Source organism: Pelodiscus sinensis, chromosome 27 (genome assembly GCF_052426305.1).
Source record: "Pelodiscus sinensis isolate ZL-2025 chromosome 27, ASM5242630v1, whole genome shotgun sequence".
NCBI classification, from domain to species: Eukaryota; Metazoa; Chordata; order Testudines; family Trionychidae; genus Pelodiscus; species Pelodiscus sinensis.
The window spans coordinates 16,977,470-17,000,821 of record NC_143078.1 but is presented as its reverse complement, the minus strand read 5'-3'; the positions used below and the strand labels follow the sequence as shown (position 1 = coordinate 17,000,821).

Below are 23,352 nucleotides of genomic sequence, written 5' to 3'. Positions count from 1 at the left end.
CTTTTCACTAGCATAGCATTGTGACAGAGCCTAGGATGAAAAGTTTTAAGGACACTAAGCAATCTAGGTTGTACCCTGAGGTTACCTCAGACCTCCATTAATCCTAGCCCATGTGTGTTAACTGATCTTGTTACCTGCAGAATGACTCGTTCACTTCCTCTTCCTGATTTCATTTGCTTGTTTTACCTTTTTATTCTCTCTGACTCTTGCTCACTTGTAGCTTTCTTGTGCACTTTCTTTTGGATGTTGGGCCAAATATATACACATTCTTGAAATATATTTCTGCTAGTGAAATCCACCATTAGAATTCCTTTGCTCTTTCTACTAACTGGGGTTTCTTTCCCGGGGTGTATTGCAAGAAGATACAATGACATAATTTGGTTTAAATTATGTGATTATTTCCCTCCAGTCCAGCTTGATGTTCTCCTTCCTTGAGACTTTCATTTTCCTTAATAGCTATTGGACTGGGGGTGGGACTGCTCTATTGTTTGTCTCCCTCATAAATAAACTTGGTAGCTCCCACTCTGCTGTTTTGGTTTTCTGCTTGTATTTCTTCTATTTTTGCAGGTGTGGTGAGATTTGTGTGTTTGTGACGATATCACTGATGGAAATATCCCATAACATGAATATTTTGTCAGGGCTTCATCAAGAATGTAGTGGCTGCCAGCTCATCCTCATTGTCCTCCCCAGACCTGCTGACTCAGGCGAATGGTAGGATTAGACATCCCAGTCTGGATTCCCTTCATCTCACAAATTGGCATTTAAATGGCCAGCAAGTCTACAGTATTTGTAATTGGAGTGAATGGCTTGTGTTCCATCCATATAAATGGCTTTTGTTCCATACTTTTGATCATCTTTGTTGCATGCCTCTGGATCCTTTTCCAGTTTTTCTACATCTTTTCTATACAGCAGTGACAAAAATTGGACACAGTACTCCAGCTGAGACCTAGACAGTGCTGACTAGGGTGGTATTTTCATCTCGTGTGACTTGCATGCTATGCCTCTATTAATGCAACCCAAAATTGCATTTGCCAAAAAAAGCAACAGCATCATATTATTGACCCATGTTTTGATTGTGCTCTACAGTAATTCTCAGATTCTTTTTAGCAGTGCTACTGCCAAGCTAGTTTTCCTCCATTGCCCATTTTAGTTTGGTTTTTCTTTCCTAAGTGTAGGATCATACGTTTGTCTTTGTAGAATTTCATATTGTTGTCTGTAGGCCAGTTCTCAAATGTCTGAAAATCCTTTTGTAATTTAATTCTATCCCTCAAAGTGTTTGCAAACTCTTCCGGCCCCTCTCCTTCCCTGCCTAGCTTAGTTTCATCTGCAAATTTGCCTAGTATGCTCTCTCTTCCTACATCCAGGTAATCTAATAAAGATTTTAAACACTGGATTCAGAAAAATCCCTGTGGAAACCAATTAGGACCTCCCTCCATTAATAGTTACTCTTTGTTTGCAATTGTTTAACCAGTTTTGTATCCACTTAATAGTAGGTCTACCAAGCTTGCATTTCTCCATCTTACTTCATCAGAATGTCATGTGGAACTCTGTGAAAAGCATTGCTAAAGTCTAGGTATATTAAACCACTAAACCAGTTACCTGTCAAAACAGGAAATCAAGTTAGTTTAGCAGGATTTGTTCTTAGTAAATCTACGCTGACTGCTAATGATCATCAATATTCTCTAGTCTCTTCTATGCATGTGGAGATTTTTTCCATCCATGTGCAGAATAAATGCTTGTGCATTGAGGCATGTGTGAAGATGCACTACCAGTGAAAACAAGAAACCTAGCTGTGGGCCCTCTGATGATAAGCTGGCAGCATTTCAATCTCCTAAGTGGCTGTACGAGTGCATAGCTTATAATGAATACTGGTGATCACCCCTTATTTCCTAAATTGCTCTAGTAGCTTCCCAGGTGTCAAGGTCAGGCTGACTGGTTTATGGTTTCTTGGCTCCTCCTTTTAGCCTGTTTTGAAGATGGGCACCATCTTAGCCCTTCTCCAGTCTCCTAGGATGTCTCCTATCATCCATGAGTTTGTAATTTGTTTCCAATGGCTTTGAGATTTCTTTGGCTAATTCCTTCAATTCCCTGGGGTGAAGAGCATTAGGCTCCACTGATTTGAATACATTCAAATTGGTCAAAAGATCGGACATGTTCATTTATTATCCCAATCTGCACCACTTCCTCTTTGTTACCTGTGCTGTTGAAGTCCAGTAGCTTTTTTTTGTGCTGTTCTCATGTCTTCCTTTTCTTAGGCTATTGTTCCCAATATCACATGTAATCATCCTGTTGGCCAAAACCAGATCCAAAATAGGTGATGCTCTAGTTGTTTCCTCAACTTTTTGTATCAGAAAGGTGTCTCATACCTACACAAAAACATACTATGTTTTGTTGTATTAGTCTCCCAACAGGTATCAAGGAAGTGACGTAAGGAGTCAGGCATTAGTGCCTGCTGGAAATTAAACCAGTCAGAAAATCACCTAAGCTGTTTGCTGCCATGGCAGTGAGCACAGGGACAAGCAACATTTGGTTCAGAGATGCTATATGGACATTTGTCCATATCCTTTTTGCTCTGTTGGTGCATCAGTTGGTGCATCTGCCACCTCCAGACGGGGAGGGCCTATTTTGCTAGAGTACATGGGGCTTCAGTAGCATCCCTTTGAAGAGTGCATGTACCTTTGTAAGGCAACAGCCAGGAGTTCAGCCACATTTTCACATAGTGTTGTGTTTTGGACCTCTTCTGCCAGTGCAGCCTTTAGAGTTGCAGCAGTAGACATCTGCACCACCTGCATCGTTGCACACCACATCTCCTATTTGAGTACCGTTTGCGCGTCACCCCTGCATGGAATATGTTTGGGTGCCAGAAATAGATATCATTTTCCTGTAATTGGAGGTTCTTCAAGATGAGTGGTCCCTGTGTCTGTTCCACTACCCACTCTTTTTCCTCTGCTTTGCATCAGAACTAGGCTTAAATAGAGAAGGAAATGGAGAGATTGTTGACCTATACTTTTTGTACCTTTGGTGCTGAGCACAGAAGTGTGCACCAATGAACAGTACTCTAAATATGTTGTAGATTCAGGTGCATAAAGTGCTTGCATACCCACATGAAGAGTTACACATAGGTATCAAGTTACAGGTATGTAACCTCTTTTTCTTCTGTCTTTCAGCCTGGATTCAGTCCACAGGAAAGGTGTTTGGTAGTCCTGCTTGTAGAGAAACTTTTTCTATTACTGTCATCAAACAAATGTTGCTTTTTTTAAGATGGCAGGGCTTTGTGTATGTTGGGGCAGGGGGGAGGAATAGCAATAGTTCCTGAATTTTAAGAATTCTGTCTTCTTTCAGTGTCTCCTTTCCTGCTTGGTCGTGCTCTTTGGGCTGCCAGTCGCTTTACAGTTGCTATGTCTCCAGAATTAATCCAGCAGTTTCTGCAGGCCACAGTCAGTGGTCTACATGAGACCCAGCCTCCTTCAGTCCGAATCTCCGCAGTCAGAGCCATCTGGGGGTAAGCATATCATAGTCATAGGACTGGAAAGGGACCTTAAGAGACCATTAAGTCCCATCCCCTGCACTTATGGCAGAACCAAGCAACATTTAGACCTGAGGGTGAGGGGGAACTACAGTCTGTGGGCCGCATCTGGCCTGTCAGCCATTTTAATATGTCCCTTGCACTTCTATTGGGGAGTGGGGACTGGCGCGTGCCCTGTTCCACATGTGCTGTGGCTCTGTATGGCTCCCAGAAGCAGCAGCCTGTCCTCCTGCCTCCTATGTGTAGGAGCAGCCACAGAGTTCCATGCAGTGCCCCTTACCAATACACCACCAGCTCCCATTGGCTGGGAACTGTGGCCATTGGGAGCTGCAGGGGTGATGCCTGTAGGTGGGGAAGAATGCAAAGCCCTCTGGCCACACGTAGGCTCTAGATGGGGGACATGCCATTTCTTCCATGAGCTTCTTAAAGTGGTAAATGGAGCCCAGAACCTGCAACCCTGAGTGCTCCTCCCATCCCAACCCCATGTCTCAGTCCTCATTCCTCACCTGCCCTCTGAGCCCCTCGGTCCCAGCCTAGAGCCCCTTCCTAAAGCCTAAACCCCTCAGCACCAGCCCCACTCCAGAGCCTGCACTGTAACCCACTGCCCCAGTCCAGAGCCATGTCTCATAGCCTGAACTTCATGTCTGGCCCCACCTCAGTGCTGCCTTCAGAGCTGGGCAGCTGGAGAGCAGTGGCTGCTGGCTGGGAGCCCAGCTCTGAAGGCAGAGTCACTGACCACAGCAGTGAAGTAGTAAGAATATAGAATGGCATGGTATTGCCATCCTTACCTCTGCATTGCTTTTGGATTCCCCCCCCCACTTCCCCCATGGCCGTAAATTTGGTATGACCCTATTTGGCTTTTTTGTGTGGTTTTGTGATCATAGGCTGCATATTGAGTGAGTAACCCAGAAGTGGCTTGGAGTTGTAGGATCTCTCTCGGAGAGGGAAACAAGTAGGCCCAGGAAATAGATTTTCGTAGAACTAGACGAGGGCCTGGAACTTGCCAGAAGATCCAAGTATCACTGGGTTTAAAACTAAATGCCAACTGATCTCTTTTTCCTCTCTCCTTTTTTCTTTCTGTTCGTTCTCTCTCGCATACTAAATTAAACACTGGATATTGATCAAGTACTTACTCCTCTTAGCTATAAAAGTGTGTGTGTGTGTGTGTATGTGTGTATTTTTATTTATATAAAATTGGAATACCCTTTTATGGTGATGAGCTCCTGAAAAAGAGGGCTGGGTTATGGAGCTCAGTAGCCTGAGGCCATTGCAGATGTCAGTAGCCTGAAGAGGTGGGGAAAAGTAAGCTGAAGGTATACATTCAAAAAGTGGGAGACAGTGGCTTAGTGGGAAAGAAAATACAGAGGTGAGGTGGGCAAAACAAAAACCATTCAGTTGAGATGAAGACAGTGGAAAGAGGAGAGAACCACTGATAAGATACTGTGATCTATGCATCTGACATCTTTAGTTCCATTGTAAATATTATATCTGTGTGTTTTGTGCCATGAATTCCTTATCTAGTTACTGTGACCAGCTGAAGATCTCCGAAAGCACCCATGTATTGCAGCCTTTCCTTCCCAGTATCTTGGATGGACTGATCCACTTGGCAGCTCAGTTCAGTTCAGAGGTCCTCAATCTTGTGATGGAAACACTCTGTATTGTCTGCACAGTAGATCCAGCATTTACAGCAAATGTGGAGAACAAAATCTGTCCCTTCACCATAGCAATCTTCCTCAAGTACAGTAATGGTATGTGCCCAAAGCATCTCTTTTCAATATTGCCCTGTCTTCGCTAATAGCATCAGGTCAAGATGAATCTCCTGCAGGTTACCTGTAAAGTTGGCATTTAAAATGTACAGAATGACACACAGAATGACATTATTTCTAGATTTCAAGGCCAGATGGGCTGATTATCATCCAGACCAGTGGGCCCCAACCGTTTTGGGTGGGAGCACCGCACAGGGCTGCCAGGCCACCCAGGGGCTGGGGCCAAGCATGCACCGGGGGCGGGGACCGCGCATGCGCTGGGCGCCCGGGGGCGGCACTAGGCAGGTGTGCACAAATTCCCTGGCAGGCGCCATGGCACCCGCGGGCATCGCATTGGGGACCACTGATCTAGACTGACATCCTGTATTGCACAGGCCAGAAAATTGTACCCATTGACTCCTGTACCTAGTCCACATGTTATGCTCTGGTTCACCCATTTTTTATAAGAAGGCATCCAATTTTGTTACATGTTGGATCTCCCTGGTCTGGCACCCTTGAGACCTGAACGAACCTGAACCAGGGAGCTTGCAAGACCAGGGGAGGTCACTGCCTCCCTGCTGGCTGCCCAGATTCCTTTCTCTGGGACTCCCTGCCCTGCTGCTGGCCATGCTAATGCTGGCCTAGCTGGTGCTCCCCACCCTACAGTTTGCCCCATGCCACCACGGTCCCCTTGGACTCCCCTGCAGGGGCCACCCTGTCACCACCTGCCCTGCTGGGCTGCTGCTCCCAGGGGTTCCCCCGCCCAGGGCTGCCTAGCCACTCCCAGTCCTGCTGCTCCAGAGGCTTCCCAGCCCCTGCCTGGCCCTGCTGTTGATGGGTATTCCCCAGCCCGGGTTTCCCAAGGTTCTGCAGCTGGGACTGCCTGCTGCCTCCAGCCACACTGCTGCTCTGTGCTCTCTGGCTGCCTTGCCTGGCTCCATTGACACCAGCAATTCCCCATGGCAAGGGCTTCCTGGCTGCTACCTGGCCTTGCTCGTGCCAGGGGTTCCTAGGCTGGGGCTCTCAACCACCACCTGGCCCAGCCGCTGCTGGTCCAGCCAGGGCTCCCCAGTCGTCCTCCCACCGTTCTCACAGCTGATTCCTACTCCCATCCTGCTGGACCATGGATGTTGACAGATCAGAGAGTCCCCCGCATTTGTGAGTTTCAACCTGTATACATATTGTATGTGATGGAGAATCAGTTACTGCTCTTGGTTAACAAAACAAACAAACAAAAAAACCCACCACCTTAAACAATAGTAGTACCTTAGAGACTAACAAAAATATATAAATAGTATTATGAGCTTTTGTGGTCACAACCCACTTCTAGGATTTATATATTTTTAAGGTTTTTTTTTTTAGTTCTAGTCTTCCATGGCTATACTTCTGAGGTCTTCTCAAGGTAAGTAGTTCCAAAAATTTACACTTATTTCTATGCTGAATTTGTCTAGTTTTGGCTTCCAGTCATTGGATACTGGGCTGCCTTTGCTACATTAAAGAGCCTTCTGCCATTGAAATCTTCTTCCCACATAGGTATTTTTAGATAGACCATGATCAAATTATTTTAACCTTCTCTTTGATAAGAATTTTGCACTAGCTTAGTGCACTATTCTATCTATTTGTCCTTTAGGCTCCTAATGGAGCATAGGGCCTCTACAGTCATTCTCCATCTCTTGCGATCCTTAGCAATAGTTTTGATTTGATCCCACATCAAAGCAGCAATAACTGGTATGCTATGCAGTTGTGTGTGTGGAGGAAACTTTCTTCCTATAGGTCTGGCTGACTTGTAGGTCACAAGAGGATATTTTGTATATAATAGGATAGTATTTACTGTCCTGAAGTTGGAGATTTTAAGTCATTCTTAAGAAGCAGTATTATTTTGCATTCAGCTTTCTTTTTGTTTCCTTAAATGGAGTTTATCCAGTAAAATCTCAGATTGTTTACTCTTGATCAGCTGTCTGTTACAGCATACCTTGCTGCCTGAAGTCATCCTCTTATTAGATTTCTGTTAACATCGCGCTGTCATCAGTCACTAGTATGTAGACAAGTCTGTATCCATTGATGAAAGTGGGGACAGGACAGATTTCCTTAATATCTGAGTTGTGTATTGAGCCTCACCAAAGTACTGGGCTGCCCACATTTTATGAGTCAGTAGAATAAATAAGCACCTCTGTTGAGAATGTGGCATTGCAATAGATATCAGCATTGTCTAAAGAAGTATTACTTGTTAGCAGTGGTTTCTGTGACAGGGATACCTCTGCACGTGCACACTTCTGGGAATTGGGCCTCCTGGTGCCTTGCTCTCATAACTCCTTAGCAAGCTGCATCACGTTGAAATGGCATCTGTGCCTTCACCGTATTGAATGTTTTTACAGGGGTACAAAGGAAAAGAACTGAGGCAGAAGCTGGTACATTCCCTTATGATCAGAGCAGAGTTCAGGGAGAATTAAAGAACTCTGAGGAAGAGGGAAAGGGAGACAGGAAGCATAAACATCCAATGGCACTATCTTTGTGTATATTTTTGTTTACATTTTTTGGGAATTGTAGCAAGCAGTGGAGTCCAGGTGGAGGGTGAACTGAGGAACTGTTAATTTAAAAAGTAGAGATTGACAGTCGGAGTAGACTAGGGTTGGCTCACTTTGTAAGTGTCCTTTTGTGGGTCAAATTGAGAAATAATTAGGACCAGGCAATGAACCAGTTAACAAGGAGAGTCCGCTCATCAGCTGGGGACTGTTAAATGGGAGACAGGAAGGAAATGGGAAGGAAGGGCAAAGAAGCTCTGGATCTGAGATGTGAGATCTCTCTCCCCTACCTATGCCTTGGGTGTATGTTGAAGCTTGGGGAAAGTCTCTTGGTAATGGAACATGAAGCTGCATAAGATATTTGGAGTAAAGTACATTACGTAAAAGCACATGAGGATTGTGTGCGAAGAGAAATTCAGGATGTGGGAGCCCTTCCTGTGACAAATGGGAGCTTGTCCAGGATTTCCCACTCTAATGTAGGCAAAGGACCAGAATGAGTAAGCTAAGGAGAAGTCACAGCAGACTGGGCAGTTTGGGGAACTTCTGTGCTGTGTAGTTGAATAGCAAAAGGAGTTACAGAAAACCTAGGAGTTTCAGCAGACCCAGAACAAAGACAGTCCTTGTTATCCTTGACAAGCTGTCACTCTTCATAGGGTGGGCTCCTGCACTCTGAATTTTTTGCAAACAGTCCTCGCACACAGTTCCCCACAGTGTACTTTATTCACAATTTCATATGGAGCTTCATGTCCCATCACCATAAAGCTTTTCCCAAGCTGTAACCTACCGCCTAGACCTAGAGGAGACAAGGAAAGAGATCTCACCTCTCAGATCCTGAATTTCTTTGTCCCTCTTTCTCTCTTCTTGACTCCCATTTAACAGTTTCCAGCTGATGAGCTGAATCCCCTTGTTAAGTGGTTAATTACCAGGTCCAGATTAACTATATCAGAATGGTGGACAGCCCTAGCCTAGTGCCAAGTCCAGCAAGTAATGCTGAATAAACCTGGGGTATTAAACTCCATGTAGACATTCTAGAAATCTCCACAACAACATTTTGATGACAAGCTCTGGAAGTGGCCATGATGGAGTGGGTCCTGACTCAGGTATAAATCTCCATGTAATCTTTAATCCACTCTCAGCATGATGCGGCTCACCATAGTCAGTGTCTAGCCATCCGAGTAGTTTTTCTAAATGGTTTGGACCTATGACCCTTTATCATTGAATGTGTATATCCTACTTTCCCTTGCTTGTGCATGAGACCTGGGGGAGGAACTATTAACAACAGTACAGGAATGATGTAGGTGGGAGACCACTCTTGGAAGAAGTGAGAGGAAAGCACAAGCTTGCCTTGCCTCTGTGGAATATCCTAAAGCAAGCTGAGAATCAAACATAAATGTCTCTAATCCATGTAACCTCTCCTTGTAGATTGGTTGAGACACCAAAAAGGCTACTTTCAGTAATGTGTGGAAAAGGGAACACTCTTCAGGGTTTCTGAAGGATTTCCCCTTCAATTTTTTGGCATGACAGGCTACATGTACCTGACAAGTAACCTCACAAACTATCCCCTTCATAGTGAAAATGCCCGAGGTGAGTGGAGGTACAAGAGGAATTCCAGAAGAGAAAGTAATGGCCTGACTCGCGCTCTAGGTTATATGGGCTCATACAGAGATTTTTCTTCAATTCTGTCTGTGCCTACAGGTTTTTGGTAGAAGGCTTTCTAGGTTGTGGGGTGATTTCCACGTGGATCTAGTTTTGGCTTGGAACCAGATTTGGGAACCATTGGCAGCACTGCAGACTTCCCTTTCGCAATGGGAATAGGTTTTAGGACTGAAGAAGGCCTCTTGTGTTCATGCTCAGTATTGCAGCCACAAACTGCCCATTCCAAGACACCTTCTTGAAGGGCTCACTGCATCTAGAAGGCCTGGAGATGGGCCTGCTATTCTTTCAGAGCCCCTAGTGTAAAAGCTTTGACATAGCTGTCAACCCTCAAAAAAGTGTCTCCAAGGTCAAGGAAGCATATGATGGAGGCCTGAGATGCTGGAAACAGTGGGACAAAAGATACACTGCTTACATCCCTCTTTTCCATAAGATTAGAATCAGCCGTGCCATCACCAGGCTGAAGCAACAAAGTGACACAATGGCTTATAAAATCTATATGAAGATTGTAAGAAATAAATTGCACTAAAATTGATTATTGTAGTCAAGATAGAAATCTGGCAAAATGAGTCTTAGACCCAGAGCTGGTATGTATCACTGATATGTGGTGATAGAGAAACTGTGTGGCAGGATTCATTCTTGCCAACCGTACATTTAACTTAACAAAGACATAATAAGATCCAATAACTGGAAGCTGAAACTAAATAAATTCATATGGACGATAAGCACAAAGTTGTTCCAGTGTAAGGTGATTATTGGAACTACTTTCCTGTGGTCATAGTGGATTTTACATCTCCTGAAATCTTTAAATTGAGATTGTATGACGAAGTTATGGTCTTAAGGCAGAAATCACTGAATTAAATTATATGGTCTGTGTTACGCAGGAGGTCAGACTAGATCTTGATCATCCCTTCTGACCTGAAAAATCTTTGAATTTACATTTCTTGGCTATTATAGTTGCAACAAAAATATTTAAAATGTGAACTTTGTCCTGCAGTAATGCCAGCCTGAGTGTCCAGACACCTTTAATCAGTGTAGCTGTATAAGAGAAGTTTAACTTTTTACGTTTGTTAGCTGTAGATAAATTTCAACTATTTACTGTCAGATATCTTAATAGAAATATCAGTTTGTTCTGCTTCTTTTTATCATTGTTGATATGGGGTAGCTGTCCACTGAGGTAACTAAGTGCTGTTAAAGTTGTTAAAGTTGTTAGGGTTACCAGAATGAGGAATTTGAATTAACTCTGTCCCTTTCTGAAGGGAAGCCCCTTCCCAGTATTGAAGACCTACTCTGCTTCCTGTACACCAAAAACTATTGACTATATTTCTAGGTGCCAAAGCTAGGGTTTCCTACCCAGTGTCAGAACTTCCAGCCTCACCCTGACAGTTTCTGTGGAGCAGTTAAACTTCAGCAATTCTGCACCAAACTGTTCGTGGATAGCATACAGTTGAATTTAATGCTAAAATAATTTGTACTGAACATTGTACCTACTGAACTGGTTTAAGGGGCAATTAAGGGCAAGGACGTGAAGGTGAAATGGTACATTATTCCCAGTTCCCTGCTGTATCAGATTTGTTATGAAGGATGGTACTTGGATTCTTTCGTGATAGACACAAATATACAGAGAGTCTATATTCATACACAGAATTGTCTAGTACATGCCCTATAGCCATACCTAAACTGTTTGACTTTTCTTCCATTGCTTCTAGTTGCTGACTGAGGCTGAAAGTAAACTGGATGGTCCAGTAAAGATTGCTTTTGTAACTTCTTGTAATGAAATTGCAGATTACCATATTGAAACGAAAGCAACAAAACTCTAGACCAATGCTCATTAGTTTGTCTTAGTAACTGGTACTTTCTCACTCTAGATCCTGTTGTTGCCTCTCTCGCCCAAGATATCTTTAAGGAGCTAGCACAGATAGAAGCCTGCCAGGGTCCAATGCAGATGAGACTAATCCCAACTCTCGTCAGCATCATGCAGGCTCCTGCTGATAAGATTCCAGCAGGGCTTTGTGCAGTAAGTACTATGGCAAAAAATGGTTTAGTTGCAGGTTGAATTCTCGCTGCAGCAATTGAAAACATTGGCTTTATGCCATTGCCACTCCATCAACCTATTTTTGGTATAAAAGGATGCTCATAAACTGCTGTTGAGCCATGTCTTAAGTGACTGAGATTTTCCTTTGGGGAAAGAGACTCACAGGTTTCTAAGAAATGCTCATCAGAGTCTTTGATCTCTCAGTTCTGTCAGCCTTATTCTTTACCAAGGTCAGGTCTACACTACAGCCAGGATCGATGCTCTGAGATCGATCCAGTGGCAGTCGATTTAGCGAGTCTAGTGAATACCTGCCAAATTAACCACAGCTCGTGCTCCAATCGAGCCCTGTACTCTACACCTGATGAGAAGAGTAAGGTAAGTCAACAGGAGAGTCCCCTGTTGAACCCCACACATCTGCAGTGTAGACCTTGCAGCAGTTCAGTCTAAGGTGCGTGAATAAAGTAGCTGGCGTCCATAAACTTTAGATCAGGTTACTATAGTAGTATAGCTGTAGCCCAAAGATCTTGAGCTCTTTTTTACCACTTGAAATAGTGCAGCCTCTGAAGATTTCCTATATTAGGACATTCACCAGCAGTGCATATTACTTGTCATGAACATGGAGCATGCACAGCTTCTTAGAACCTAAGCTATGCGTGCCCTCCCATGTGAGTTTGTACCTTTCTGTACAATGAAACACCACATGTATAGTACACTCAGATTTGAATTAACTGGTAAAGGGAGTCAATTGCTCCCACAGTTGCCCCTGCACTGGTAGTTAGTGCAGTAATGTCATGACGGTGGTTTGAATAGACACATGAAAGGTCTACATACATACCTTCCATGCTGCTCAGCCCAGCTTTTTGAGAACTTTCTTGCATGTTGAGAAGCACTTTCTAAAGTAACTGATTTTTGTTGAACCCTCTTTTGAGCTTTCAGCTGATAGAGTTGGCCGTGTTGTTGAAGAGCCCTATGCCTACAGGTGCATAGTTGTTGAGAGGAAGGAAGATTCAGTCCTCATCCAGTGTTTATTTATACATGTCCTTACTGGTTTGCCATTGAATGTTTTTGATGAATGAGATTAGCCAAAAATGTTCACCATACAAGCCTGTTTAAAATAACTTCACGTGCAGCTCTGTGCCAGCAGAGCAGCATGTTAAGAGTGACTGTGAAAGTACCTTTGCTATAGGCCACCTGTCTTCAAACCTCCCTGCTACTTGTGTTTCTCAGACATGTTAGAGGTAAAAACTGAAACAAAACTGTTTTGTTTTCTTACAAAATATAATCCATGCCGGGGAACTCTGAAGTGGAAATGATCAGAGCCGCTGTGACGCACACAACTGATGCTAAAAAATGGGGTTTAAAAACTACCTGCTGCTGAACACAGGCCTTCACCTGCTGCTGAAATATTTCCCCTGTAGAGGAAAAGAACTGCTTCTGAGTGCTCACTCTTGTCAGTCAGCTGCCAGCAGAGGTTTGAAGTGGGCTGAGGGGAGAAATGACTCCTGTTTGTCTGCCGTGTGTGTAATGGACGGCATCCTGCTCTCACTAGTAACCAGAACATTTCTTAAACTTGTGAAAAGTGAGCTCCCTTTGAAGAAAACAAAACGAATCATCTGCTTCCTTCCCCAGCCCTATGAGCAAGGCAGCACAGGAGAATCTTCACTGTCATTATGTGCCCTCCCCCCATAAGCAAGTAGGGCTTTGCACCTCACCCTGTCCTCCCAGGCTTTGAGGAAATGCTGGGATTCTATGCTGTGACTACTGTTTAAACGGGCTTCTATTTTTGTGCTTTCCCCTTTCAGACTTCTATTGATATATTAACCACTGTTGTGAGGAATACAAAACCTCCTCTTTCCCAGCTCTTGATCTGCCAGGCATTCCCTGCGGTGGCTCAGTGCAGCCTGCACACAGATGACAATGCTACCATGCAGGTAAGACCTATAGGGAAGGGGTAGGGATTTGCAGGGTCATGTCAGCCCAATTGGGTGAGACAATTCAGTAAATGATTAAAGGGTTAGAAAACAAGACCTATGAGGGAAGACTGAAATAACTGGGTTTGTTTAGTATAGAAAAGAGAAGACTGAGAGGGGACATGATAGCAATTTTCAAGTATCTAAAACAGTTTTATAAGGAGAAGGGAGAAAAATTCTTCTCCTTGGCCTCTGATGACAGGACAAGAAGCAATGGGCTTAAATTACAGTAAGAAAGATTTAGGTTGGACATCAGGAAAAACTTCCTCCCTGTCATGGTGATTAAACACTGGAATAAATAGCCTAGGGGGGTTGTGGAATCTCCATCACTGGAGATATTTAAGAGGAAGTTAGACAGACACCTGTCAGGGCTGATCTAAACAGTGCTTGGTCCTGCTGTGAGGGCAGGGGACTGGATTCGATGACTTCTTGAGGTCCCTTCCAGTTCTAGTGTTCTATGATTATAGTGCTTTACTTAGTGTTTGAGGTGTCGTTTTGCCTTGTGAGGGTCAATCTGGCATTGTGCCAGAAGCCTAAGTGACATTCCTGTCTCAGATAAATAATTGTTGCCATCTTCATTTTGGCGTGTGGTGAGTTTTGCTGACCCTCCTTTTAGCTGGCGAGTCAGGACCAATCCTGTTCTTTTCTCTTTAGGACTCTGGAGCATGCCAAGAACATGTTTCTTTTCCCCATGTAATAAACTGATTGGCAGAGACTTTGTCTAAGCCTCAGGCATGAGAAGCCCAGGCCTTGCTTCAGAATAGGCAAGTCTCCCCAGTTAAAGTGTGTGTGTCGGGTGGGAGAACATTTGATTCCAATTCCCCTTTTGCCACAGTTTCAGCATTTATCAAAGGAAGAGGCTAAAGAAGCAGAGGGAGTGAGAATGCTCAGGTCAGGCTTCACTGCCTGCTAGCGGTCCCTGATTTTCTCAGAACTGAACATTTTTGGAGGGGTTGGTTTTCTGCTGTTACCCTGTCATGGCCAGCTCCTGCTTCACCATATTTTCTTCCTTTTCCCCTCTACCAAACTCCCAGAGCTTCTGCAGGTGAGAATGGAAGAGGCATCAGCAGCAATCTTTTGTGCTGTACTTGGCAGCAGCTGCTGCTGCCGCCGCCACCTGGTGAGGTTGTCTTAGCAGCTCCATGCAAGAGATTGGGACTTTGGTGGTGGAAGGAAGTAAGGCCTTCGGAGCCTTCCAGCTCCTGAAACGTGTTTGTGAATAGATTGAGGTGGGTCATGTACTCATCCTGACCTTCAGACAGAGAGAAGCAACTTTGTGGTTCCATCTGCCATTTCTCATGCGAGTGTGGCCTATGAAAACAGGGCAGACAAGTGCTGAGCAGTGCTCCAGCAAGAGTAAGGGGAATTCGGTGTGCTGGATTGCTGCACTACAGTCTTTTTTGAAACAGACACACAGCTTTTCTGTGGAAACCTAGGTCGTTTTTGTCCCTCGTGCTGCTTTTTAGCTACTGTGGACTCTAACTGGATCAGAATTTCTTGAAGTGTACCTGCAGATGAGATTAATTGAAAGAGAATTGCAGATACTCTCACTCAAGATTTTCTGAACATTGGATTTCTCACAATAGCCACCATTTTACCCGTCATGCACATCTTGGATACTAATTCTTTCTTCCTGTTTCAGGTGCTTTCCGCTGTGGTGAATGGCTTACTTAAGGGTTCCCACAACAGATGCTGTTCGTTTTGAGAGTCTTGACAGTTCTAACACAGTAATTTTCTCTTGTATTATCCAGAATGGTGGTGAGTGTCTGCGTGCATACGTCTCAGTAGCACTAGAACAGATTGCACAGTGGCATGATGAGCAAGGCCACAATGGGCTGTGGTATGTCATGCAGGTGGTGAGCCAGCTCCTGGATCCGCGAACCTCAGAGTTCACAGCTGCCTTTGTGGGCAGATTAGTCTCCACACTGATTTCCAAAGCAGGAAGTGAGCTGGGAGAGAACCTGGACCAGATTCTGAGAGCAATCTTGAGCAAAATGCAACAAGCTGAGACACTCAGTGTAATGCAGGTGAGCAGGCTGGAGGCCTAGTGGAAACAATGGTATTAAGTGTCAGGAAAAGAAACATTGCCTGTCACTGAAGAATATGTTTACATTACATGCCTGAGTGTTCATTGCCTATGCAATTGCAGATTCTAAGTATGCTACAAAATGGCTCTCTTGAGGACATTGTACTTGTCCTGGGGGATTAGAGGAATTGAAATGTAAAGCCTTTCATCATACATGGTACACCATTACTGGAAAAATTTGTCTCTGTTGTATTATCTGTTAACAGAACAATACTGGTAAACTGGGTCTCATTCAAATCTATTTTAATGCATCCGTATGCAAGGTTTTCGAAGAAAAAAGAATGTAGGTTCTGATCCCAGAATGGGGTACTATGTCCTGAAAGTGGTGACTCTGCAGAGAGTCTACAGATCATAGTATCTTGCCACAGCATCATGTTGGGAGCTCATGTTCAGTTGGTGCAGAGAGTTAATGCAGCCCCCAGATGTATAAATTGGATGGAGGTTTGATAGCACCTGTTTTTATATATAGCACACAAATGCAGGACAAGATCCAGTATGTGAAAGCTGAGACACAATGAACTGAGAGTAGAAATGAGGTTCACATTTTTAACCGTGAGGAGAAGTGACTGTTAGAACAGCTTACGTAGGGATGTGATGTTCTCCATCACTTAGTCTCTAAATTAAGGTGGGAGTTGTTTCTAGAAGATACTCTAGTTCAGTAGTCTCCAACCTTTTTAAGCACAAGGTCACTTAGAATTTAAATGCAATTCAGGGTCTACCTCAAACTCAAACATCCTTGCCCCGCCTTCTTCCCACCCCTTCTCAGAGGCTCCACCCCTGCTCACTCCATCCTCCCTTCCTCCCATTCTCACTCAATTTTTGGGGTTGGGATGCAGGGGAGGGGGCTGCAGATTCTGAGCTTGGGCTAAAGGATTTGGAGTGTGGGAGGGGTTCGGAGCTGAGCCTGGGGCAGGGAGCTGAGGTGCAGGAGGGGGTTGAGGGTGTTAGCTCTGGGAGGGAGTTAGGGGTGCAGGAGGGGTTCAAGGCTGGGGCCGGGGTTTGGAATGCAGGCCCCAGCTGGGCACTGCTCACCACAGGTGGCTTCTGGGTGGGACTAAGGCAGGCTCACCTCATGCCCTGGAAGTGCACCACTCCCAAGAGCAGCCAGCACACTCTCTCCATCCCTGCCCCAGTTCTGTGGAGATGGGGTACAGAGTGGGGGGAGGGTCACCCTGACATGAGTGCCTCCTTTTCTTCCTGTGCCCTTCACAGCAAGCAGGAGGCTCCCAGGGGAGCAGCTCCAAGGCAGAGGGCAGGAGCAGCACAGCAGTGCTGAGAGGGGCAGATGAAGAGCCAGCACATGATAGCCTCCTGGCCAGATCTGTCAGGATCACCTGTCAAAGGCTCCCTGTCTACTGGTTGGTGACCAGTGCTCTAGTTCAATTATTTCCAAATGTTTTACTAAGGCATGTCCTTTTTGGGGGACCCTCCACCCTGCTCCTCCTTTTCTCAGCCCTCCCAGTCACCTGCCTGGTCTTTCTCCAACCCTACTACTTTCACTTTTGTACCTCAGTCCCCTCCTGCGGTCCTAGCTGATCCCTGTTGCCCAGCAACTGGACTTCAATTGATACCAGGCAGTTGATGCCACTTGCTGGCTCTGACCACTTTCTCTGGGCTACTGATAACCGCATCCTGCTTCCTACCCAGTTGTCTGCTGCATGGGGGAAATGAGAGCTTTAGGATGCGAAGGATTATTTCCAGGAAAACACAACCCACTTACGATAATTTCTGTGACTCACAGGTGGATCCAGGACCCTCCACTTGGGAAATCCGGCTCTCACTCCACTAGAAGTTACAGGGTGTGGTGCAGGGATAATGGGGTGAAATTCTAGTGTCTGTGAAACTAGATCATCATAGTGGTCCTACTGGCCTTAATCAATACATTGATAGTGTTGGAATGTGAGGAAAATATTCCCCCACCAGCACAACCTGGTCTGTCCTTCTGGTATATTTTGTACCTTGGTATGACTGTGTCCCATTGATTGTCCTCATTCCACCAAGTTTCCATGATGCCTATTCTATCAATATCCTCCTTTAAAACTAGGCACTCTAGTTCATCCATTTTACTATTTAGGCTTCTGGCATTTGTGTATAAGCACTTTTAATAATTTGTCTCTGTTTAGAGAGGATGCGGTGAAGGCTAGAACTTTAATAGAGTTCAGAAAAGAGAGAGATTCATAGAGCTTAGGTCCATCAATGGCTATTAGCCAGGATGGGTAGGAATGGTGTCTAGCCTCTGTTCCTCTGGAGATGGGTGACAGGGGAGGGATCATGTGAGGATTCTCTGTTGTGATCCCTCCCTCTGGGGCACCTGGTGTTGGCCGCTGTTGGCAGAGAGGATACTGGGCTAGATGGACCTTTGGTCTGATCCAGTCTGGCTATTATGTAAAATCTTCCCAGGGGGTGACTTTTGTACTCTATTCTACCCTCTCTGAGCCTTTTAATATGAAGTGTCAAATGTCCTCTTTTGCTGCCTGCTCAGGAAGAGAGGAGGTACTTCTATGACAGCTGGCCACAAGTATAGCAGTAGGGTAGTGAGAGGGATAAAACATTCCTTTTTAGGAAGGTAAAAGCATTTGTTTGCAGTTGCTAACAGCACTTTTCCCATAGGTCAGTTGCAATCTCTTATCTCCAAGGGTACTGAAGTGGGACAAATGGAGGTACTTCATACTTTCGCCTCATAGATCCACGTATTCCTGCAAGTTTTGTAGTGCACATTTGCAGTCAGTGTCCTGAGACCCTGGGAAGCAAAAGAAGCTGTGCAGCTGCAGTCTAATCTAACAAACAGAGGCTATTTTGAAAAACCTTATATTCTTTTTTGAGTGCTTACTCGTGTCAGTTCTGTCACGGTGGGCCTGCATGGTCATTGGAAATTTTTGCCTGGGCAGCATTTGTAGAGCCAGTTGTGTTGTCCCCTTGAGTACCGCACTCATGCACTGATGCAGTAGATGCTGCCAGCCCTAAGGCCTCTTGGTTTCTTCTTACCACCCAGAGTGGTCAGTCGGCGTGCCCTTCCTTGCTCCTTAAGGCTTGCCGTTTTCTGTCTTGAATTTTGTGCCTTTAGGTTTCATGCAAGTTATCTTTACTGCTACATACCTGTTAATTGCTGAGTTAGTTTAGTAGTTGGTTCCCAGTGGGGACTTGCTCCTGTCTCCTGGCTTTAAGCCCTGCCATTTTTTGTAATAGGCCTATGCCTGTTAGGGACCCCCAGGGCAGCTCTCTCAACTGCCAGGAGGAAGTGTAGATAACAGAAATACTGGACTTGTAAAAACTTTCAACCTTGCACCCAGAAGAAGGGGAGAAACATCAGGCTCAGAGCTCTCCTTATGAAGTCAGTTCTCTACTCCGCATCGAAGCCATCCTGCCATGAGTCACCCAGCACCTTGGCATTGGTGAGAAGTGTGCCATCAGCACCAAGGTCTTTCTAGCACCACTCTGCATCAGTGCTACCAAAGAAAAGAGCAAAGAAACATTGCCCCCCAGTGCCTACAAAAGTTGAAAGGAGCTTATCCCAGATTACCTCCCCATCCTGGAGCCTTGCAGTTGGCCCACTCTGTTTGGAACCATTAGTGCAGGAAAAAGTCCACCTCTGGGTCCTATGAATGGGATTGGACCAGTCCCCCTCCTGGCACCAACCCCTTTCAGAGCACAGGCTTTCCCCTGCGCTGATAGCATAACCAATGCCACCCATGAATGCCCAAGAGGACAAGCCAGTTGATAAAGCTCCCCAGAGAGTGGTGGAATGCCACCAGTCCCTCCAGACAATGGTGCATGCTCCACCTCCACATTGCAGGATGCCAGTGCCATCATCAAGATCTGCACTAACTTACTGTGAGTCACCAGCATCACAAATGACAGCCTCTCCGTGCAGCTCACCAACAGGGAGGTACTGGCCTCCCTTTTACCATGACTTATCAACATCCTGGAGGTGGTTGTCCCAATGCCGGTCTCAGTCACCACAGTTGCGGAAGAATAATCTCCCTGTCTCCATTCTTGTTGGCATCCCACCTGGTTGGCAGACCGTCGGTAGTAGTCTCCTTGGGTGGAGCACCATTCTCCATAATCTCAAGGCAAAGCCAGGCCTCTACAGTGCCTTTGTGTTCTCCGGAAGGAGGCTCCTCTGGATCCAAGGGCCACTTCAGTCTGTCACCTCAGCCTCAGCAATGAGATTGGGCATTCAAGCCAGCATCGGTGCCATCAGGATGCTGGCAGATGGGGCAATGACCTGCTCATTGGCCATGCTGGAACACCTGGTGCGCTCCACCAACAGTACTCTGGGTCTGCTCATAAACACACAAGTCTGTTAACATCAGTTCAAGCTTTAGCGTTCATCAGCACTGTCCTCTACTCCAAACAAGCCAGGGTCTTCCTTTCAGAAGTGTGGTTTCAGGCCATTGCAGACCTGATCTGCCATTTAAGAGACACTACAGCCCACACTTGCCTACATCTGGGGCACTTGGCTGCATGCATGTATGTGGTCAGTGCTCCCTCCCTCCCTTCCTGCCCCCAAGTCCAAGGTAAGTCCCTCTTCACTTAGCCCATGACAGCACAGTTCTTGAAAGTGCTAGAGTTCCTCTACCCACACATCAAGGGACAAGTTTCCCCTTGGAACTTATCAGAGGGGGAGTCATGTTAGTCTGAATCTGCAGAAGCGGCGAGGAGTCCTATGGCACCTTATAGACTAACTGAAGTGTAGGAGCATAAGCTTTCGTGGGCAAAGACCCACTTCGTCAGAACTTGAATCTTGTGCAGTATAGGCTCATGGATCCTCTCTTTGCTTCCTGCTTCTCTCCTGGAAGATCTTTCCTGATCACTGTCAGCCCATAGGGTATTGGGGATCAGGGCGCTTACTTTGGAACTGTCCTATGCAGTATTTTTCAAGGACAAAGCTCTGCTGTGCTTGCACCCGGTGTTCCTGATGAAGCTTTCGTATGGCCAGGATATAGTTTTACATCTCTTCTGTCTGATGCCCCATGCATTACAGGAGCAAACCTATATACCCTAGATGTCAGGCATGTGCTGACTTTCTACAGAGATAGAACAAAGCCTTTCTGTAAACAAATGCAGCTCTTTGTGGCAGATAGGATGAAAAGTCACCTAGTGTTCACTCAAAGGTCGCTGTCTTGGGTCACAGCTATGAGTTGGCTAAGGTATCCCCGACTGTCAGTCCTGAGGGCTCACTTGACTAGAACACGGACTTCATTGGCAGCCGTTTTGTTACAGGTGCCATCCAAGAAATCTTTTGGGCCCCAATCTGGTCATCTGTTTACATGTTCGTATGGCATTATAAGATGACGAGCAATTTCAAGACGCCGGCTTTGGTAGAGCAGTGCTACAGTCTGCAAGGCTGTGAACACCAAGCCCAACTTCGAAGATTCTGCTTGGGTCAACTAAAATGGAATCAAGATTGTTACCCACACTTTCATAACTGTTGTTCGAGATGTGTTGCTCATGCCTGTTACTTTACCTTCCCTCCTGTCTCTGTTGGAGTTATTCACATGAAGGATCTGAGGGAGTGTAGCACCAGTGGTGAGGAGACTGAGACACCAGTGATGAGCATGGCACTCAAGGTGGGGAAACAACTGGCCCTACAGACACTGCTGAGGCAGAAATCTCCAATGACTGCACATAGGCACATGCACACGTGCGGTAGAGTGGATATGAGCAACACACCTTGAAGAACAGCAGTTATGAAAAGGTGGGTAGCTGCTTAAAGATGAGCAGAGCTGTTACTAAGCCAGGTGATTCATCTCCAGTGGAGAAATTCTACTGAATTAGGTTTCATGACCAGGGGAAGTGAGGGTGATCTTATGGTAAAGGAACTGAGCTAGGATTTGGGACATTAGCCTCGCTGTATGTTCATGGGCAAATGACATGTCTGTGCCTCAACTGAAAAATGGGGATAAGAAAATTTCTTCCTCTGTCTCTCATGTCTGTTTAGGTTGGAAGCTTTTTGGGGCAGGAACTGTCTCTGCCTATATGTACAGCATTCAACACAATGGTGTCTGATCTTTGTTGCATCTTTTAGTTGTTACCATGACACAAATCATTACTTTCTCTGATGGAGAGCCCAGTGTCACCTCTGCTGGTTTAGTCATTTTTATCTTTGATTTAGGAAGACTTGTGAGTTTTAGATGCAGAATAGAAGTTTAACTTGTCCTGACTCATTCTGTAGGTAAGAACATACTCCTATTCTAGTTCACTTCTCTCTTGGCTAGTGGACAGGATCATAGAGTTCTGTATGCCTCCTAATGTTAGCATATGCATGAAGCCTCTGGGGGATATAGGGCTTTGGTAAAGAGAAAGCACTTATTAATTATTGGATTATTACATATGTACAGCTAATGTTCCTTTTTGTTTTGTAGTCCTTGATCATGGTATTTGCTCACCTGGTTCACTCTCAGCTGGATCCATTGTTAGAGTTCCTGAGTAGTCTCCCTGGGCCAACTGGCAAGCCTGCTTTGGAATTTGTAATGGCTGAATGGATGAGTCGACAGCATTTGTTCTATGGACAATATGAAGGCAAAGTCAGGTAAGATAGTACAAGCATTTGACTTACGGACTATCTACACATGCTAGCTGCTTTCCCCCATTACGTTTTGTAGCTAGATGCACTGGGTGGTGGTGTAAATTGTAAGCCACTTGGAACAAGAAACCTACTCTGCTCCAGTGCTGAACTGAAATCTCTTCCTGCTTTGCTGTTAGGCTCTCCTTCTCCACAGATAGAACTGCCATTGAGGAGAAAAACCGTCTGTGGGGTTTTCCTCTTCTTACTGCTTGATCTTTATTATGCAAGAGTGGAAGTTCTGACTCTGGAATGTTCTGGAAGGAATTCATAGGGAAGGAGTTGGGACAGATGTAAAATGTGAGAAGGTGATGAGTACAGCTCAAAGAAGTGATTAGCAATCATATTTACTGTGTCAAAGCACTGTGGGTGGGTCAGGGTTTCTCAAAAGATGTTAGATGTCTTTACCGTGTTGTCTCAGAATCCAGATAATCAGTAGAGACCAATATCCCATCTAATTTTTTTCATCCATGTGCAAATAAACTTTTCATGTGCACTGAGAGGTTTTTACTACTGGTGCTCATTCGCACATATTTGAGGGAGCTCTGCAAATCAGCTGGACAGCATTTGAATCTCTGCTCAGCAGCCACACAAGTGCCCAGCTTACAGGGAACTCTGGTAGGGACAAGAAGAAGATAATCAGCTGAAATGTGATACTCCATCTAGAACTGGCTTTGCAGAAAGCTTCAGTCTCTACACCTGTTTTCCTAGGGGATACTGGGTTTTAGTGGTCGTTACAGCAAGAAATTGAATTGAGTTCTTAGCTTATATTTTAGTTATGCTAGTCTTCAAGGGTTTGTTCATGTCCGTTCCAAATTAGGGTGCATGGGTCTGGCACCCCTTGGATGGGGTGCACATGCTGTACTATCAGGGGCATTGCCGGCTCCCTCCACCTTCAGTTACTTCTTGCCACCAGTGATCGTTCTGGAACATTCATAGTATCATAGACGATTAAGAGTTGGAAGAGACCTGAGGAGCTCATCTAGTCCAACCCCCTGGCTCAAAGCAGTACCCACAACTAAATCATCCCACCCAGGGCTTTGTCAAGACTCACCTTAAAAACCTCTAAGGATGGAGATTTCACCAGCTCCTAGGTAACCTATTGCAGTGTTTCACTATCCTTGCAGTAAAATAGTTTTTCCTAATATCCAACCTAGATCACCACCACTGCAACTTGAAACCATTGCTCCTTGTTTTGCCATGTCACCACTGAGAACAGACTCTCTCCATTCTCTTTGGAACCCTCCTTC

The 23,352-nt window shown here is 45.2% G+C and overlaps 1 protein-coding gene across 2 annotated transcripts in view; it reads left to right on the top strand.

Moving 5' to 3' along the window:
- IPO9 (importin 9) overlaps positions 1-23,352 on the top strand; it is a 117,151-nt gene that overhangs the window by 67,280 nt on the left and 26,519 nt on the right. For both annotated transcript variants that reach the window (XR_016347979.1, XM_075910552.2), the window contains exons 14-19: positions 3,343-3,502; positions 5,048-5,274; positions 11,315-11,463; positions 13,284-13,412; positions 15,203-15,478; positions 21,903-22,069. Coding sequence is in view for 1 of the 2 variants with exons in the window: in XM_075910552.2 (XP_075766667.1) it covers positions 3,343-3,502; positions 5,048-5,274; positions 11,315-11,463; positions 13,284-13,412; positions 15,203-15,478; positions 21,903-22,069 (1,108 nt within the window). In the remaining variant the exon portion in view is untranslated. The remainder of the gene's footprint in view (positions 1-3,342; positions 3,503-5,047; positions 5,275-11,314; positions 11,464-13,283; positions 13,413-15,202; positions 15,479-21,902; positions 22,070-23,352) is intronic.